Source organism: Zootoca vivipara, chromosome 4 (assembly GCF_965207765.1).
Source record: "Zootoca vivipara chromosome 4, rZooViv2.hap1.1, whole genome shotgun sequence".
Lineage (NCBI taxonomy): Eukaryota > Metazoa > Chordata > Lepidosauria > Squamata > Lacertidae > Zootoca > Zootoca vivipara.
Genome location: NC_142587.1, coordinates 99,477,579 through 99,493,983, shown reverse-complemented (window position 1 = coordinate 99,493,983; position 16,405 = coordinate 99,477,579). Strand labels below are relative to the sequence as shown.

The following is a 16,405-nucleotide window of genomic DNA, read 5'->3' as shown; positions in this document are numbered from 1 at the left end:
CGTCCCTTGTTTCCCCGCGCGCCGCCAACTATATCACCCGTCCGCCCCGTCGGTGCGCCTCCAGAGCGCAAACAGGCACCTGCAGCCGCCGCCGCCGTCCAAGCCGAGGGGGGCCCCTCTTTCTCCCTCTCCCTCTCTCTTTCTCTCACCCCGGGCCTGCCGGCCACCCTGCAGATCTCCAGATCCCGGGCCCGGCTCCCCATGTACAAGATGGATTACTCCTACCTGAACTCGTACGACTCTTGCATGGCGGCCATGGAGGCGTCGGCGTACGCGGACTTCAACTCCTGCAGCCAAGCCAACACCTTCCAGTACAACCCCATCCGCAGCAGCTTCGCCGCCAGCCCGGCCTGCCCGCCGCTCAGCACGGCCAACTGCACCTTGGGCGCCCTCCGAGACCACCAGCCCTCGCCCTACGCCACAGGTAAGGGCGCCGCCGACGGCCGGTTGTGATGGATGGCCCGCTCCCGGTGCCAGAGCTCTAGGAGACAAGGGCTCCGTTGCCGAGGCGCGCAGGAGGAGGGCACCCCCAGCCTGAGACGGGCACCGGGCTGGTTTGCCCCGCGGGCCGGAGGCGCGGCTTCGGCCGGCCCGCCTGGAAGCCGCTCCCGAGTGGGGTTCGCTGGTTCCAGGGGCCAGGAGCGAGGGACTCCTCCTTCGGAATATTGGGGAGGCAGAGACACCCCCCAAAAAAGAAGCCCAGAGCCTCTGGCTGGCTCTCTCTCCCTGGTTCCAATTTTTGTCTTGCAACCCGGCCGACCCTCGCCGCTTTATTTCCTTTCCCCCCTTCGCAGAGGGTGGGGGGGAGCTCGCAACCCACCAGGTATAAACCAATTTTGCAAAATGCAGTTATAAAGATATAACATTTGTGCCTAATCGAGTTAAAGGGCTCCGTCGCCCCTCTGTTCACAGCCAAAACAAATTAATGCGTAATCGGGTTAGAGCAAATGGAAGGATTAGATCAAGGAATCTAATTCGATATTTTGCAGAAATTGCTCCCAGAAAAATATATATATACTATTTTTTTCATGGAATTTATTAATCTGGAGGAAAGAAGCGTCGGTCGGTCGCTGGCGGTTTTTTAGGCTGGCAGGTAGAGGTTTATCTAGTTTACCAAGAAGGGCGCGATCCGGTTCGGGCTGAAAGCGTCCAGGACCTGGTTTCTTAGCTGAGCATCGTCGAGGAGACTAGCAGCCTAACGGGGATTTCTTTTTTTTTTAATTGCAATAATTTCCGAAGCAAAATTTGTAACTAACTAAAACTATGCTGGAAATTGACGGGAGAAAGGATTTGCGTTTACAAAGTATCTGGAAGAGAAATCTCCAGATGTGGAATCTGATGGATTAATTTGTGTTTGGGGGGGGGGGACCGACGACGGCAAATCATCCGATGGTATCCTAGAGACGAACAGGTTTCCTTTGCCACAGGTAATCTGTTTTGCCTTTAAGATACCCCAGAAGACCTTTCCTGGGTTTTCCTGTAAAACCCAGGCGCTTTTAAGGTAATTCTTTCCCCACCCCTGAAAAGAAATTCTGGGTTTTGCGGGGCTTATCCTCGCCTACGCTTTGGAATGCGCATCGTGCGCCGGAATTGGTCTCCGCGGTGGAAGAAGGACGCGCTTCCACCTCCTGTGTAAATGTAGGCAAGCGAGGCAAGACCCTTCAGGAGAGGCAGACAGGGTGTTAATTTCACTCACACACATACACACGGAGAGACAGTGTGGCATAGCGGTTAGAGTGGGAGACCAGGGTTCAAATCCCTGCTCGGTCACTGGGTGGCCTTGGGGGGCAGTCACTCAGTCTCAGCCTAGCCTACCCCAGAGGGTTGTTGTGGGAATTAAATGAGATGGGGACTGAATGCCCCCCCCAGCTCTTTGGAGGAAAAGGTAAACTAGGAATGCAGAGAATAAAACTATCAACGATAAAGATATGGTTACAAGCCAACCCAATCTCTGCTGGGCAATGCACAAGATTCCAGGGACTCTTGACAACAGATCCCTTCCGCTTTCCTCTTATTTTCCTCGGCAATTATTGCCACGGGCGAATATCACGGTATTTAAAGAAGTGTGCACGGACACGAAAGCTTATACCCAGAACAAACTTAGTTGGTCTCTAAGGTGCCACAGGACAATTTTTTTGAATTTTTTATTTATTCTGGCACGGACGAAGCGTTCTGTGTGACTCCAAACCTTGCGCACGCCTCATGCCTCTCTCAAGGAGCACGTTGGATCTGAGACCAACCCGGACTGAGCCCACTTGGGCGATGCTGTATTGCGATGTAAAATAAAGGAAATTAAATACAGGACCACGACGATTTAAACTCAAAATATCCATCTCTTTCCCACGTGTGTCCAGTTCCCCCCTCCCGTCCCCGTCCCCCCTGTGCTTTTTCAGCTAGGAGGAAACATAGCTGCCAAGTTTTCCCTTTTCTCGAGAGGAAGCCTATTCAGCATAAGGGAAAATCCCTTAAAAAAAGGGATAACTTGGCAGCTATGGGAGGAAATGCAGCGGGGTGCGATTATCCTCCAATGCTTGAAAAAAACCGCCGGCGCATCTCACCATTCTGGGGTCGCTTTTAAAATGCCATTCCGGTTTGGGAGAATTTGGGCAGGATCTAATAATCGGATATCAGCCGTGTAAGAGAAGAAAGTTTTCCCCATAAGTAAATGGACGTCGGGGTTTGGCCTGAATGTCTCATTGAATCCGATGGGGGAGGGAGAGGGTGAAGTATATTTAAAAAAAACCTTCAGTTGAGTTTAATGGACCTGGAAACGAGCCCTAATGTACCGCCTTTACGCGACTTTGCGCGATATCGGAATTATTTCATTCTCCCTTCATTTCTGGCACGAGCAGAACACAATCCGGATTTTGCTTCTGGAGTTACTCGTTGCAATGAAAGTCCGTCGGTTTGCAAGGACCGGATGGATGTTTCATAAACCTTTTAGCCATTCCAACCCACTCATTCGCTCGACAGTAAATATAGGAAACGAATCCGCATATAGCAACAAGTAGGAAATTAATTCGGATTTAGGAACAAATAGGAAACAAATCCTGATTTAGCAACAGAACATCAAAACATCGAGGTCTCTTGTTTGAAGGAACAAGACTCCGAAATAAGGGAGGCGGCCCACTCCTCAAAGCGAGACCCTTGCTGTCGTAAGCATCTTACCTGAGATTTAAATTGTAGGCATTTTTACAAGGGAAATACGCTTGAAAATGAATATGGTTTATAATGATGCTGTCAGAATGAATTCCTGGTCGATTTCATTTTCAAGGCAGCTGTGTAGATGACCAAACGGCGCTTGAAATCGACCTGGGGGTGAAGAAAGAGTTTCAGTCGGCGAACCTCGAAAAGGTACCCAACAATTTGGGGACAGAGGAATCACTTTCGCTGCTTCAGTTTAAAACAGAATGACTGGACGACCGTGGGCCGCTCAGATTTCATTCGCATCGTTGCCAAATAGGATTACTGTATTGCAAATGTCGAAGTATAGATGTAAAGCGGACCGAGTGTTCAAGAATTCAAGAATGAAAGCAGGGGTGGGCGCGTCAGGCTTGCAACTCTCCAGGCAACAGCTGGGGAATTCATTTATTAAGTCCCCGACTACCAGGAAATATGTGATCCAACGCGGCTGCCTGGTGTTCCAGCAGTTATCACCATTTTATTTCTTATTTATTGCATTTATACATTGCCTTTATAACCCGCATTTCCCCACCAAGGATTATTATTATTATTATTATTATTATTATTATTATTATTATTAATACCTCGCCTATATCTCCTCCTTAATTAATCCTCACAACGACCCTGCGAGGTAGGTTAGGCGGAGAGAGGCAATGACTGCCCCCCAGTCACTCGCACCCAGTGAGTTTCATGGCCGATAGGGGATCCTAGTCCGACGCTCTAACCACTAGGCCGCACTTTTTTCCCGTATCCGGAGCAATAAATGCCATCCAGGGGAAATTCCATCCGCAGCCGCGCTCTGGGTTCCTTCTCTCAGCGCTAGCCTAGGCCTGTCTACTCAAGAAGTAAACCTCCCTGAGATCCACGGAGACTTATTCCCCGGGGAAAGCGCGTGTAGGATTGCGGCCAAGCACGGCGCTTGAACCCGGAATCCAGCTGCTCAAACGGAATGATGACCAAAAAACGGCACCCAGGAAACAGCTAGGAGGCCACCGATATGTTCAATTTAATTTTAAAATTTAACTACTTCAATTATTTTTATTTATTATTTTAATGCTTTATTTGTTTATTGTTTAAGACTCTGCCTACTGCGCAGAATGCAACGGGCGGCGGCCGCTCTCTACTCGGAAGTAAGCGCCGCTTATTCGCCACAAAAATGGCAATCGGGTTTCAGCCCGAACATTTGGGGATGTTCCCTCCATCTCTGTGCAGCAGGATCCGATTCCTCCTTTTCTTCCTGGCCCGGGCAGAGCTAAATAAACAGAGATAACCCCCCACAGCCATCGCCACCGGGCAATATAACGGCGCCGCTGCTGCCTATTAATAAATGTTCCAGAGTTTTAAAATTATTTTAATTATATATATATATATATATATATATAAATTTTAACTATCGAAGGACCATCTTATTCTCTTGCATGACAGCTCATCGATCTGCATAAAATCCGTTTGAGTTAATTTGGATTGAGTTAATCCGGTCTACGCGCAACCCTCCTACCCCAAATAACGAGTACGACCCGCCTTTTAAACAACGGGAGTGAGGGCGGGGACGGGAGAAAAGGGCTCCTGGCTTTGACATTATTGAGGCTCCCGCATTCCCTAGCCTTGCTGAGCACCTGAACGAATATGGATCGCCTGGTCTTAGATGGAAAACAAAAGCCAGTCAGGACGAAAAGCAACCAGAATAAAGTTGGCTTAATTTGTCTTTCGTCAGGCATAGAATTGTAGAGTTGGGTGGGAAACCCCAGAAGGGTCATCTAATCCAACCCCCTACGATGCAGGAATTTCAGCTAAACCGTCCCTGACAGATGGTAACCCAATGAACCTCTGCTTAAAAACCTCCAAGGAAGGAGAGTCTACAACAGGCTTCCTCAACCTCGGCCCTCCAGATGTTTTGAGACTACAATTCCCATCATCCCTGACCACTGGTCCTGCTAGCTAGGGATCATGGGAGTTGTAGGCCAAAAACATCTGGAGGGCCGAGGTTGAGTCTACAACCTCCCAAGGGAGACCGCTGCATGGTCAAACAGCTCTTATTGTCAGAAACGTCCCCCTGGTGTTTAATCGGAATCTCATTTCTCGTGACTTGAAGCCATTGGTTCAATTCCTACCCTCCAGAGCAGGAGGAAACAAGCTTGCTCCCTCTTCCATATGGCAGCCCTTCAGATATTTGAAGATGGCTATCCTATCTCCTCTCAGCCTCCTCTTTTCCAGGCTAAACATACCCAGCTCCTTCAACCATCCCTCATAAGGCTCGGTTTCCAGACCCTTGGCCATCTTGGTCACCCTCCTCTGCCCACCTTCCAGCTTGTCAACACCCTTCTTAAATTGTGGTGCCCAGAACTGGACACAGGACTCCAGGTGTGGTCTGTCAAGGCAGACTAGAGAGGGGCTACTCCTTCCTTGACTTCTAGACTTCTGTAGATGCAGCCCAGAATAGTGTTAGCCTTTTTTGCCGCTGCATCACACGGTTGATTCCTGACTTGTGGTCCACAATGACCCCTAAATCCTTGTCCTGCTAGTAAGTCAGGTTCCCCCCCCCCCATCTTAAATTTGTGCATCTGGTTCTTCCTGCCTAAGTGCAGGAATGAAATCCACTCGTTTAGTTTGGGCTTCAATCTGTTAAGGTCATTTTGAATTCCGATTCTACGACATTAGCTGCCCCCTCCGCCAGTTTGGTGTCCAGCCTGCAAACTGGATGAGAATTCCCTCAATTCCTTCAGCCAAGTCATTTAGAGAGCTACGTGTTTTGCTCTCCAGAAAGTCCCGCCCCCATGAGCCCAAAGGCCTCCGAAAGTGGCCCCGACTGAACCCCGAGTTAAGAAGCGGGGGAACAAATCGCGACTCCCGACCTCGCTGGGATCATTTTTTGACATCTCCTCAGCAAAGCCAAAGGGACGGCAGGGGTATTGGGCCCTGATCCCAGCGTGGATCCTTTCCCTCCGAGTCAACGTGAGCAGCGCAGAGGGATCCCGGCGGAAGCGCAGCGCCGATCCAGCAGCTCCGCCTGAAACCGAGGGAGAGAGGGAGGCAGCAGGCGGAGCCCGTCCACTTCGAAGTCAGAGCGCGGCGCGTTGGAAGGGCTTTACTCCCGAGTAAGCGCGGGTAGCGCACCAGCAAACTGGAGCCAGTTGAGGCGGAGTAAAGACAGTTGGGTTGGAACTGAAAACTCGTCGCTCTCGCGGGTACGTTGAAGGAACCCCGATATAACGGCTGCAGAAAAGGAGATGTAATTGTGGATTGGAGAATTTTATGACCTGGATAAAGTGGATGGAGGAAAGCTCTCCTCCCTCTTATAACACACGAAATCGCGGACATTCGGTGAATGTCGGAGGAGGATTCAGGACGCATAGAAGAAAGTCTTTCTTCAAGCAACACAGAGGTAAAATGTGGAACTCCTTGCCACTGGAGGCAACGGCGGCTTTAAAAGAGGGTGACTTTAAAAGAGGATCAGACAGATTCATGGAGGAGGTTAGGGCTATCGAAGGCTACTAACCAGGATGGCTCGGCTCTGCCTCCACAGTCAGAAGCAGCGATGCTTCTGAATCCCAGTAGGTGGAAAATGCGGAGGGGCCAGAGCTCGTATCATGCTTACAGGCTCCCCAATGTCGGCGGCCACTGTGACAATAGGATGCTGGTCTAGATCTTCTCATGCTCTCATCATCATCAGTGTAAACCGAAGTCACTCCGGATTCGCGCTAGCTACCGCGAGATCGCGTCACCCAGACGCCGGGCTGCCGGCTGCCGCCCATGCAGCGCTGGGGCAGGCCCAGCAAAAGGCTTGACTTGAGGGTCTCCTCCTCCCGACCACCCGCTTGATCGAGCGCTATTTGCGGCCGTGTGGGCTTCAGAATCGCAAAGCAGCAGCTGCCACAAGAGTCGGGGCTGACACTTCGGGGTTCAGGAGACCCCCAGCTATTTGGCTTTCCTCGATTTTGGGTACTTTCTCTCCAGAGAGGCACGGAAGTGGAAGGAGGTGGCGTTCTACTTTTAGGTTTGGAGGTCTTCCCCAAGCCCTTTTCCTGACATGGGGAAGTCGAAGTTGCCTTATTCAATACTGAGCCAGCCCATTGGCCTCGGTCCAGTATACCTGAAGGAGCGTCTCCACCTCCATCATTCTGCCCGGACACTGAGGTCCAGCACCGAGGGCCTTCTGGCGGTTCTCTCGTTGCGAGAAGCCAAGTTGCAGGGAACCAGGCAGAGGGCCTTCTCGGTGGTGGCGCCCGCCCTGTCGAACGCCCTCCCATCAGATGTCAAAGAAAAAAACAGCTACCAGATTTTTAGAAGACATCTGAAGGCAGCCCTGTTTAGGGAGGCTTTTTAATGTTTAATAGATTATTTTATTTCATTTTTCTGTTGTAAGCCGCCCAGAGTGGCTGGGGAAACCCAGCCAGATGGGCGGGGTATAAATAATAAATTATTATTATTATTATTATTATTATTATTATTATTATTATTATTATTATTATTATTATCCACCACATATTGCCTGCACTGGTTGGCAGCATCTTTCCTGGGTGTCAGGCAGGAGATTCTACCCCAGGCCCCCAAACCACCCTGGAGAGGCCAGGGATTAAACCTGGGTCCTTTTCCAGCAGGCCAAGCAGATGTTTTGCCATGAGCCACCTTACACACACACACCCAGCGCACCTGTTGCATGATTTGTGTGTGGTTCGTGGCAGAAAATTTGCTTGGCCTGCAGAAGGACTCCGGTTTTATCCCTGGCCTCTAGAGGAGATGTTGAGGTGAGCTGAGCAGAGCTGGATAATTCCTATTTCAGGTGTGTCCTTAAAAGCCAACTTTTCTTTCCATAGCTTAAGAAATTTACAGCCTGCCTGTCTGTCTATGTCAGCATATCTACTTGAGGGCAGCTGACAAACTCCCAGCAATTTAATTATAAAATAGTCAGAAGAGGAAACAACAACAACACCACGATTTCTCGGTTATATTTATGTATGTTATTGATGACTGGCTGTAAACAGCATTAGCACCTGCAGGTGTCGTCCGAGGAAGACTCATTTAGCCAAGGAATTCTGTGTAACTCTAAAAGATTACATGCATCTATAAGAACAACAGCCATTGGTGCGGTTTTCGTCTCTTCCGCAGCTCTCCTAAGTACAATGAATTTTGAGGGGTGCTGCTGTCTTGGCTGCTGAAATTGCCACATGCTTTTAAAATACTGGTATAATCCAGAAAACCTATGCATACTTCTTAATTTAACTTCCCCACTCTTCAGAGAAGTTGGCGGTTATATTATGAAGCAGTTATATTATTAAATGATTACATTATCTTAGCGGTTATATTATTAAGTTGTTCCCCTAGCGATGGTCGGCGATACACATTTGCATCTTCACTGTAATTATGCAAGCATTAGCTTGGGTACCAGTTTTGCAGTTTAGCATCTCCGCTTTTAAAATTTCTTTCTTCTATTGATATTGGGGGTGGGGATGGGGAAAGGGGCCCCTCCCCAGACAAATGTTGGGCTCTAGTCAGTTTGCAGGATCCTATTCTGAACTCTAAGCCACTTGCCTGGTATGATTGCTAATACTTAGTGCTTACATTATTGATTGCCATTGTTGTGGTTTATTCAGTGTACGGTATATCCTGCCCTTCCCCCTCAAACGGAGTCCAGGGTGGCAGACACATATTTAAAGCACCATCTTTAGAGAACTTATTAGAACAGTTTTAAAACAATTGTATTTTCCCAGCTGACAATTTCAAGGTTCCTTTGGCCATGAATGAGAGATGGATGCACCTTGCCAGGGAAGACATTCCGCAAATGGGGAGCCGCCACCAAAAAGGCCCTGTCACACAACCCCCCAAGGCCTCACCTGCCAATGAAAATAATACTAATAATAATTTATTATTTATACCCCACCCATCTGTCTGGGTTTCCCCAGCCACTCTGGGCGGCTTCCCACAAAATATTAAAAATACAATAAAACCTAGGATCCAAGATTGTTGTTATTGAGAAGGAGGTATTTTACGTAGGTATTTGTGTCGTGAGTCATTCAGAGCTTTGTATGTTAGTCCTGACACTGCGAATGTCCCTGGTAGCTCACTGTTTACAGTGTACAAAGTGCTTTACACGGAGAGATTGTTACAAGAACCCTGTAAGGTAGGATCGTAGAATTATCTCCATTTTGTGGATTTGGGGTGGTGGAATGTGAGGTTGAGAGGCAGTGACTTGCTGAAAGCCACCTTCTCATTTTACAGTTGAAGCCAAAGGGGATGCAGAGGGGAACCTTGGTTACTTTCCAAGCTAGCCTTCCACAGCATGAAGCGCCTCAGGGGCTTTGGACTACAACTCCCATATTCCCCAGCCACGACTATGCCAAGTGGGGCTGATGGGAATTGCAGTCCAGAACATCTTCTGGGGCACCAGGTTGGGGCAGGCTGCTCCAAACCAGCAATACTGGTAAATGGACAAGGGGTGAGCCCAGCAGCGCAGAATCATAGACTTGCAGAGACGTAAGGGACCCCAAGGGTCCTCTAGTCCAACCCCCTGCAATGCAGGAATGCCGTGGGCCACTGTGCCACTCTCACGCCACGTGACCACGCCTTCCTCCTTCTAAGCCAGGGGCTCTCTCTTTTTCCTCTCTCCTCAACCAGTTCCCTACAAGTTCTTCTCGGACCCTTCCACCATCAACGAGAAACGGAAGCAACGCAGGATTCGCACCACGTTCACCAGCTCGCAGCTGAAGGAGCTGGAGAGAGTCTTTGCAGAGACCCACTACCCTGACATCTACACCAGGGAAGAGCTGGCCCTCAAAATAGACCTCACAGAAGCCAGGGTGCAGGTGAGAAGCTTTTCCTGTCAGCTGCAATGCTGATCCTTTTTTTTAAGCGGGGGGGGGGGATAAAACATTTTCCTGGGGGGGGGACAGGGGCTGATCCACTGAAAGCCCCAATTGCTCCGAGCAATTTATTTATTGCATTTAAATTAAATAATCTTAGACCTGTAGAGTTGGAAGGGACCCTGGCGATCATCTAGTCCCACCCCCTGCAGTGCAGGAATCTTTTGCCCAAGATGGGGCTTGAACCCATGACCCTGAGATTGGGAGCCTTGTGCTCTACCGACTGAGCTATCCCAGGTCTTCTTTGCTGTGTTTATAGCCCAACTTTCCCCCAAGGTGCTTAAGGGTGAGGGCATAACCCCCTCCCCCGTTTTAGCCTCACAACAACCCTGTGAGGTAGGTTAGGCTGAGAGGCAGTAACCAGCCTTAGGTCACCGTGTGAGTTTCATGGCCCGGTGGGGAATTGAACCCTGGTCTCCCAGGTCCTAACCACTATCAGGGCCGGATTTAGGTTTGATGAGGCCCTAAGCTACTGAAGGTAACGGGGCCCTTTCTATGTCCTTTGTCAACAACAAATTGTCACTGCTTATTGTGTTGAATATATGCTATATGGTCATTTATGGACCTAATAGGTATCTCAAGCCATTTGCACATGTTGCCTTGCACCCAGTCCCTGCAGAATGTAGGCACCCTATATATAGAAAGGAGCAAACCAGGGATATTTTAGGGAGCAGGCTAGCAGGAGGGGCCCATGACTTACATCATAGGAGCCTACACAACACAAAACACTGTTGCTGTATGTAGGTTTTATTTTATTTGTTTTTTATCTTATATTTTGGAAATGTACATCCAGTTGTTTTTTCTTTAATTTTTTGGGGGGGAACCCCAAGAGAGGGGGGGCCCTAAGCTAGAGCTTGTTTAGCTTATACGTAAATCCGACACTGACCACTATGTCACGCTACCTCTCATTTTCCTGTGCGTCACTGCAGAGAAAGCCTACCTTGCTCAATATTGTCTACCCCCTGTGGTTCCCAAACCTTTTTGAAACCCCGCCCCTTAGGTTCCACGAACCCATCTCCAGTGCCCACTAGTCTACCTTTTTTTCTTTTTTAAAAAAAGCATAACTCAGAATAGCAGTTTCCGCTAAGGAAGGTAAGAACACACTAAAATTCAAAACAGTAACAATTAATGGCACATCTCTTCAAAATCCAGTTTGTCAAAGTGGGGTAGTCATTTACACATCCAGTGCCCCCCCCCTGCTGCCCCCTTGCCTCTTAGCATTCCTCTAGGTACCCCCCCCAGGGGTGTAGGAAGATAGGGGCGGTGGGGGCGGGGCGCCCCAGACAGCGCGATCCCAGGGGTGCCATCGTGGCTGCCCGTCCCACCCCCAAAACGCGCGCCCCGCCCCTGCGCACAACGCCCCGCCCCCAAAACGCGCGCCCCGCCCCAAAATGTGCACCGCGCCCCCAAAATGCGCACCACGTCCCTGGGGGCAGCGCGCCTGCTCTCTGCCCCCGGTGGCGGAGCATGAAGCTCCACCACTGTAAACCCCCCCCCCCACTTTGCGGACCACTTGGAGGCTCTCCCAGCCCTTCCAATCCTCCAGGCGATCGGACTTGGCACCTAAAAACAAACTTCAGTATTCTAGTCCTCATGGTTCTCGGGGCGGGAGAAGAGAACTGAATTAAAGAGCCTTATGCTGAATCAGACCATTGGTCCATCTAGTTTAGTGTTGCCCACACTGACTGGCAGCAGCTCTGCCGTGAGGTTCACCTGGCATTTTCGTTAAGCACCTTTAGGCGCCAGGAGAAAACCTTTCTCTTCCTCCAAGCCTTTGGCTGATTAACATCTTGTATTCCTTTTTAAATGTGTTTGTGGGAGACCATGCGGAGATGGGTTTTAGTTTCTGCTCTTGTTTCCATTATGTATTTTCACAGAATCATAGAGCCGTTGAACTGTAGAGTTGGGAGGGACACCGAGGGTCATCTAGTCCAACCCCCTGCAATGCAGGAATCTCATTTAAAAAGGCCTTTTTATCACCAGGGTGGGTACCTAGGCACAACCCCCAAAAGTGGACACAGATCTGGATTAAATGTTCCTGTGGCGATTTATCTGCAATGATGCAAATTTTGGAACAATTACAAGAATTACTGGTTGAAAAAACTTTAGTATTTTTATATTGTGAACCGCCCTGAGATCTACAGATGAAGGGCCTAATAATAATAATAATAATAATAATAATAATAATAATAATAATAATAATATCAGGCAGGGAGTCTCTCCTAGCCCTAATGGGAGTTTAAAAATACCTTTATTGTCAACCTGTGTACAATGAAATTAACCAAGCCTTCCTCCCCCCCCAAATGCTCAATCTCATTGCACTCTGTGTGCTTGTCGCACAACCCACCAACCCCGAAAGTCAGTTGCGCTATATTATTTTCCGTTCAGCAGCCTAACAGCCCACGGATAGAAACTGTTTTTTAGCCTGTTGGTACAACTGATTATGCTTCTATATCTCCTGCCCGAGGATAGAAGATTAAAGAGGTGCTGGCCGGGGTGTGAATCGTCCCTGAGACTTTTGCATGCCAAGCAATGGGACGTTCTGCATGCCAAGCAGCTGCTCTGCCACTGAGCTGCAGCCCTTTCTTCTTTACACAAGCCTTCCCCTCTCCCCCCACCCCAATGCCTGCTTGTTGTTCACCTGGCCTCCCCTCCTCCTCCTCCTCCGATCCAGGTCTGGTTCCAGAACCGCCGTGCCAAATTTCGCAAGCAGGAGCGAGCGGCCAACGCCAAGGGCCAGAATGGCAGCAACGGTGGCCCCTCGGCCAGCAAGAAGCCAGACCCCCGCTCATCTTCGGAGGATGACGAATCCAAGGAGTCCAACTGCAGCCCCACTCCGGACAGCACCGCCTCACTGCCCATAGCTGGCAGCCTGAACAGTCCTGGCAGCAGTTTGAGCCCTAGCCCGGGCACCGGGCAGCAAGGTCTGGGTCCCAGCCACGCCACCCAAGCCCTCAAGGCGCCCCTCTGGGCTGGGGTCAGCACGAGCAATGGGCCCACCAACACGGCCGACCTCCTGAAGGCCTGGCAGCCGGCCGAAACCATGTCAGGCCCCTTCTCTGGGGTCCTCTCCTCCTTCCACCGGAAGCCGAACCCCCTCAAGGCCAACCTCTTCTAACCGCCTCGGACTGAGCGCCGCCAGCCTGCTCCACTGGGTGCCCCACAGAATAGCTTCCCCTCCACCCTCCTCCGCTCCTTCTGTAGCTGCTAGTTTTCGTCTCGCGGGGCAGGGCCCGGCTCAACCTTAAGGGAACAACAGCCATCATCTCGCCGTGTCCGGGCAACCACAAATTCGTCTCGCTGGGCAGATCTCGCCAGTCACCCGGCCTGCTCAAGGCATCGCCCATTTCCCAACTCTGTCTGGAAAAATGAAGTCTTGTTTGCATCAGTTACTGGGGACATCCACGCAGGCCCTCCCGATCTTGCTGTACTACAAATCCCATCACCCCATGCTAGCTGCTGGGAGTTGCAGTCCAGCGAGCATCGATCTGAAGGGACACAGCTGCTCCCAGCCCTGGCCTCCAACCTTGGCTGGTTTCTGTGTGAGAGATTTTGTCCTCGAGAGAGTAGAATTTGTTTCCTTTTCCTGATGTCAAGTGATTCTGAGCGAGGAGCCCCTCCTGGCCCGATCGGTGACTTGTTGGCTTGCTTCAAAGGCTGCAGGAACAGGAAAGACTGAGCTGCCCGCCTTGCCAGCCTGCACAGCCAGCGGTCACCGAGGACGATGTGGAATCTAACAGCATTAGGGCTTTGTTACAGTGGTTTTCCCAACGTCTCCGCGGAAAATCAAATTTGGCCAAGTGGGCATCAGTGAGCAAAGGAGGAAATAAGCAGAATGGACCCCCCCCCCAGTTGTGTTAAGCAAGCCACTTATGTCGTTTCCAGAAGGGATTAGATAAACAGCGAGTGATGGGGGAGGCGAACTCTGCTTCTTTTTCATGAACTCGCCAGGAATTTGGGGCTGGAAATGTGTAGAAATGCAGGGACATGTGAGCAACACTGGACCACCCTACACAAACTGGAGGGCTGATCCTGTCCTGCAGAACTTCCAGTTACCTCTTTCTGAGACTTTGGAGCTTCCTTTTGACTTACGGACACTCGGCTGCGTTTGCAGCTCAGGTAGGACTCCCCGCAGCAGGAAGATGGAGATGGAATTTGTAAATGGTTTGCATCCCCCGGTACTTTTCGGACCTGACCTTTCTCCCAAATGGGAGGCCAGTTTTGCGAGCCATCCGGTCACACACACACACACACACACACACACACCTGAGCCTGCTGCCTCTAGAATATGGGACGACACTTTGGTTGAGTAGCCCAACTGGAGAGAGAAAGAGAAATTCGGGGATATTTGGTAGACCAGGGTTGCAGGCTGGCCAAACTCCCCCAAACCATTCCCTATTGCAAGTGGGGTGGGGGCAGACCTGACGCTGTCCGGTGCAAAGGGGGCAAGCGTCTTTGGGGCAAAGTGTACCCCTTTTCTGACACCACTGCCTTTGCTTGCTTGCTATTGGTGAGAATGAGCAGATCCTGAGGGAACATGGGCGAGCTCTTTATGCTGGAATTTCCCCAGTCTCTCCGCAAATCTTCAACCCACGTGAACCTTGCTCAGAGGGGCCTAGGCAGAAGCAGCCACCCGGCGCTCGTAGAACCTCTTTGCCCAGGGACGTTTGGGCCTGACAATTCGCCTTGCTTTAGCCATAAGGATCGAGGGAGGTCCCCCACGAGACCTTGCCCAGCCTCTGTTCGTGTTGGCAAACCCACCCCACAGAAAGTGTATTCCACGGACTATGTAGGTAAGACTGTGCCTCCGGGCTTTTAAGAGAGACACCTGTCCATATGCACACAGCCTCTGAAGTAGCTTTCGATGTCGAGAAGGTCTTTTGTCTGCCTGAACATATGATCTCACCCTGCGGTCCCTGGCTGTGTGCAGGTTGTCGTTTTCAAAAAGAGCAAAACAAGCGAGATCAACGCCGCAGGCACTTTCCTCGTCCTTCCGACCCCATTTACGTCCCATCTGCTTCCCCACGTCTCACAAGTGGAATGGACTAGCAGCTTCTGGACTAGTCAATTTCTCTCTGCAGAAAGGAATCCAGGGCGGGGTGGTGGTGGCGGTGGCAGGAACTGGATTGATGAGAGGCAGATACAGGCAGAGGCCCTGGTTTGGATTATCCCCACCCGCAATTGCAAAGGGATGCTTGCGCAGACGAGTGAATCAGCACTTGGATGAAGTTGCCTTAAAACTCAATCTCCCCCAACCTGGTGCCACTTCCTGGAGTTTGGGACTACAACTCCCATCAGCCCTGGACTTCTACAGCCATGCTCACTGGGACTGATGGGAACTGTAGTCCAACACACACACACACACACACACACGGTTGAGCGAAGCTGCCTTATATCAACCATGAATGCTTTGGCGTCTAGTGTCACATGCCACTAAGATTGGCAGCATGGAGACACCTTTCCTGGTCCTGCTGCTTTTCAGACAACCGGCATCACTGGAGCAGGGGATGAGGACCATATTGTCCTCTGGATGTGGGTGGGCTGTTGCTATCAGGACTGGTTCACCTTTAGGGAAACTGGGCGCCACCAGATGCTGAGAAGGCTCTGGGCCCAGACACGGGGCGTTTGAGCTCCGCAGCACTGAGTGGGCCCCTCACGACTCACATTTAGGGGATTTCCACCCTTGCAAGCTTTCTAGCTTTTCCAGCTGCTTAATGGTCCCATCCTGCGGTGGTGCAGTGCGCAGGGTGAAATGGGAGGAGGCTCTGCGGCCATTGTGCCGGTTCACAGGTGGCACAACCCACGTGAGGCCGTGTGAAAAGACAGGCGTGCAAGAACGCAGCGGTGCTCTTGCACAACTCCCTTCCCAAGTCAGTGGGCCAGGAGAACTTTCTTGCGGGTCGTGCCCAGGATGCCGCCACAACTCAGGAACATAGCTGCCAAGTCTCCCGTATTCCCCGGGAAATCCCCGTTTTTCCAGCTGTTCCTAGCTGAAAAAAACGGATTTTTTTGTTTCCCCCCGGTTTATTCTGGCGGCAGCATTGCTTCCGGTCTGCTACTTCCGGCTGGTCCTTTATTTCTCCGACAGCAACTTGGCAGGTATGCTCAGGAAATGTGGCGGTGGAAATGTGGCGTTTGCGCAAGCTCCAACGTGGGCTGGAGAAGAGTCCCTTTTATGTCACAGAATGTTCAAAGGAGGATTTCGTGTTTGTAGCCAAGCTGCTGGGGAAACTGCATTCCAGGGGTTTCATCGTTGGAGAAAGTATTTTCATGAAATGGTGGCTTGTGACGTGTGTCTCAGAATCTTCTCCAGGGTGTGCTTTGCAGCGAGGGGAGAAGTGGGGCGGAGAGTATTTCTGTTGCAC

At 50.6% G+C, this 16,405-nt stretch overlaps 1 protein-coding gene across 1 annotated transcript; it reads left to right on the top strand.

The window, feature by feature from the left end:
- Positions 1 to 201: 201 nt before the first annotated feature.
- On the top strand, positions 202 to 13,376 carry PHOX2A (paired like homeobox 2A). The gene is made up of 3 exons (XM_035116773.3): positions 202 to 424; positions 9,796 to 9,983; positions 12,715 to 13,376. Exons 1-3 carry the CDS (start codon positions 202 to 204, stop codon positions 13,156 to 13,158), a joined length of 855 nt encoding a protein of 284 aa, XP_034972664.1. The 3' UTR covers positions 13,159 to 13,376.
- Positions 13,377 to 16,405: the final 3,029 nt, after the last annotated feature.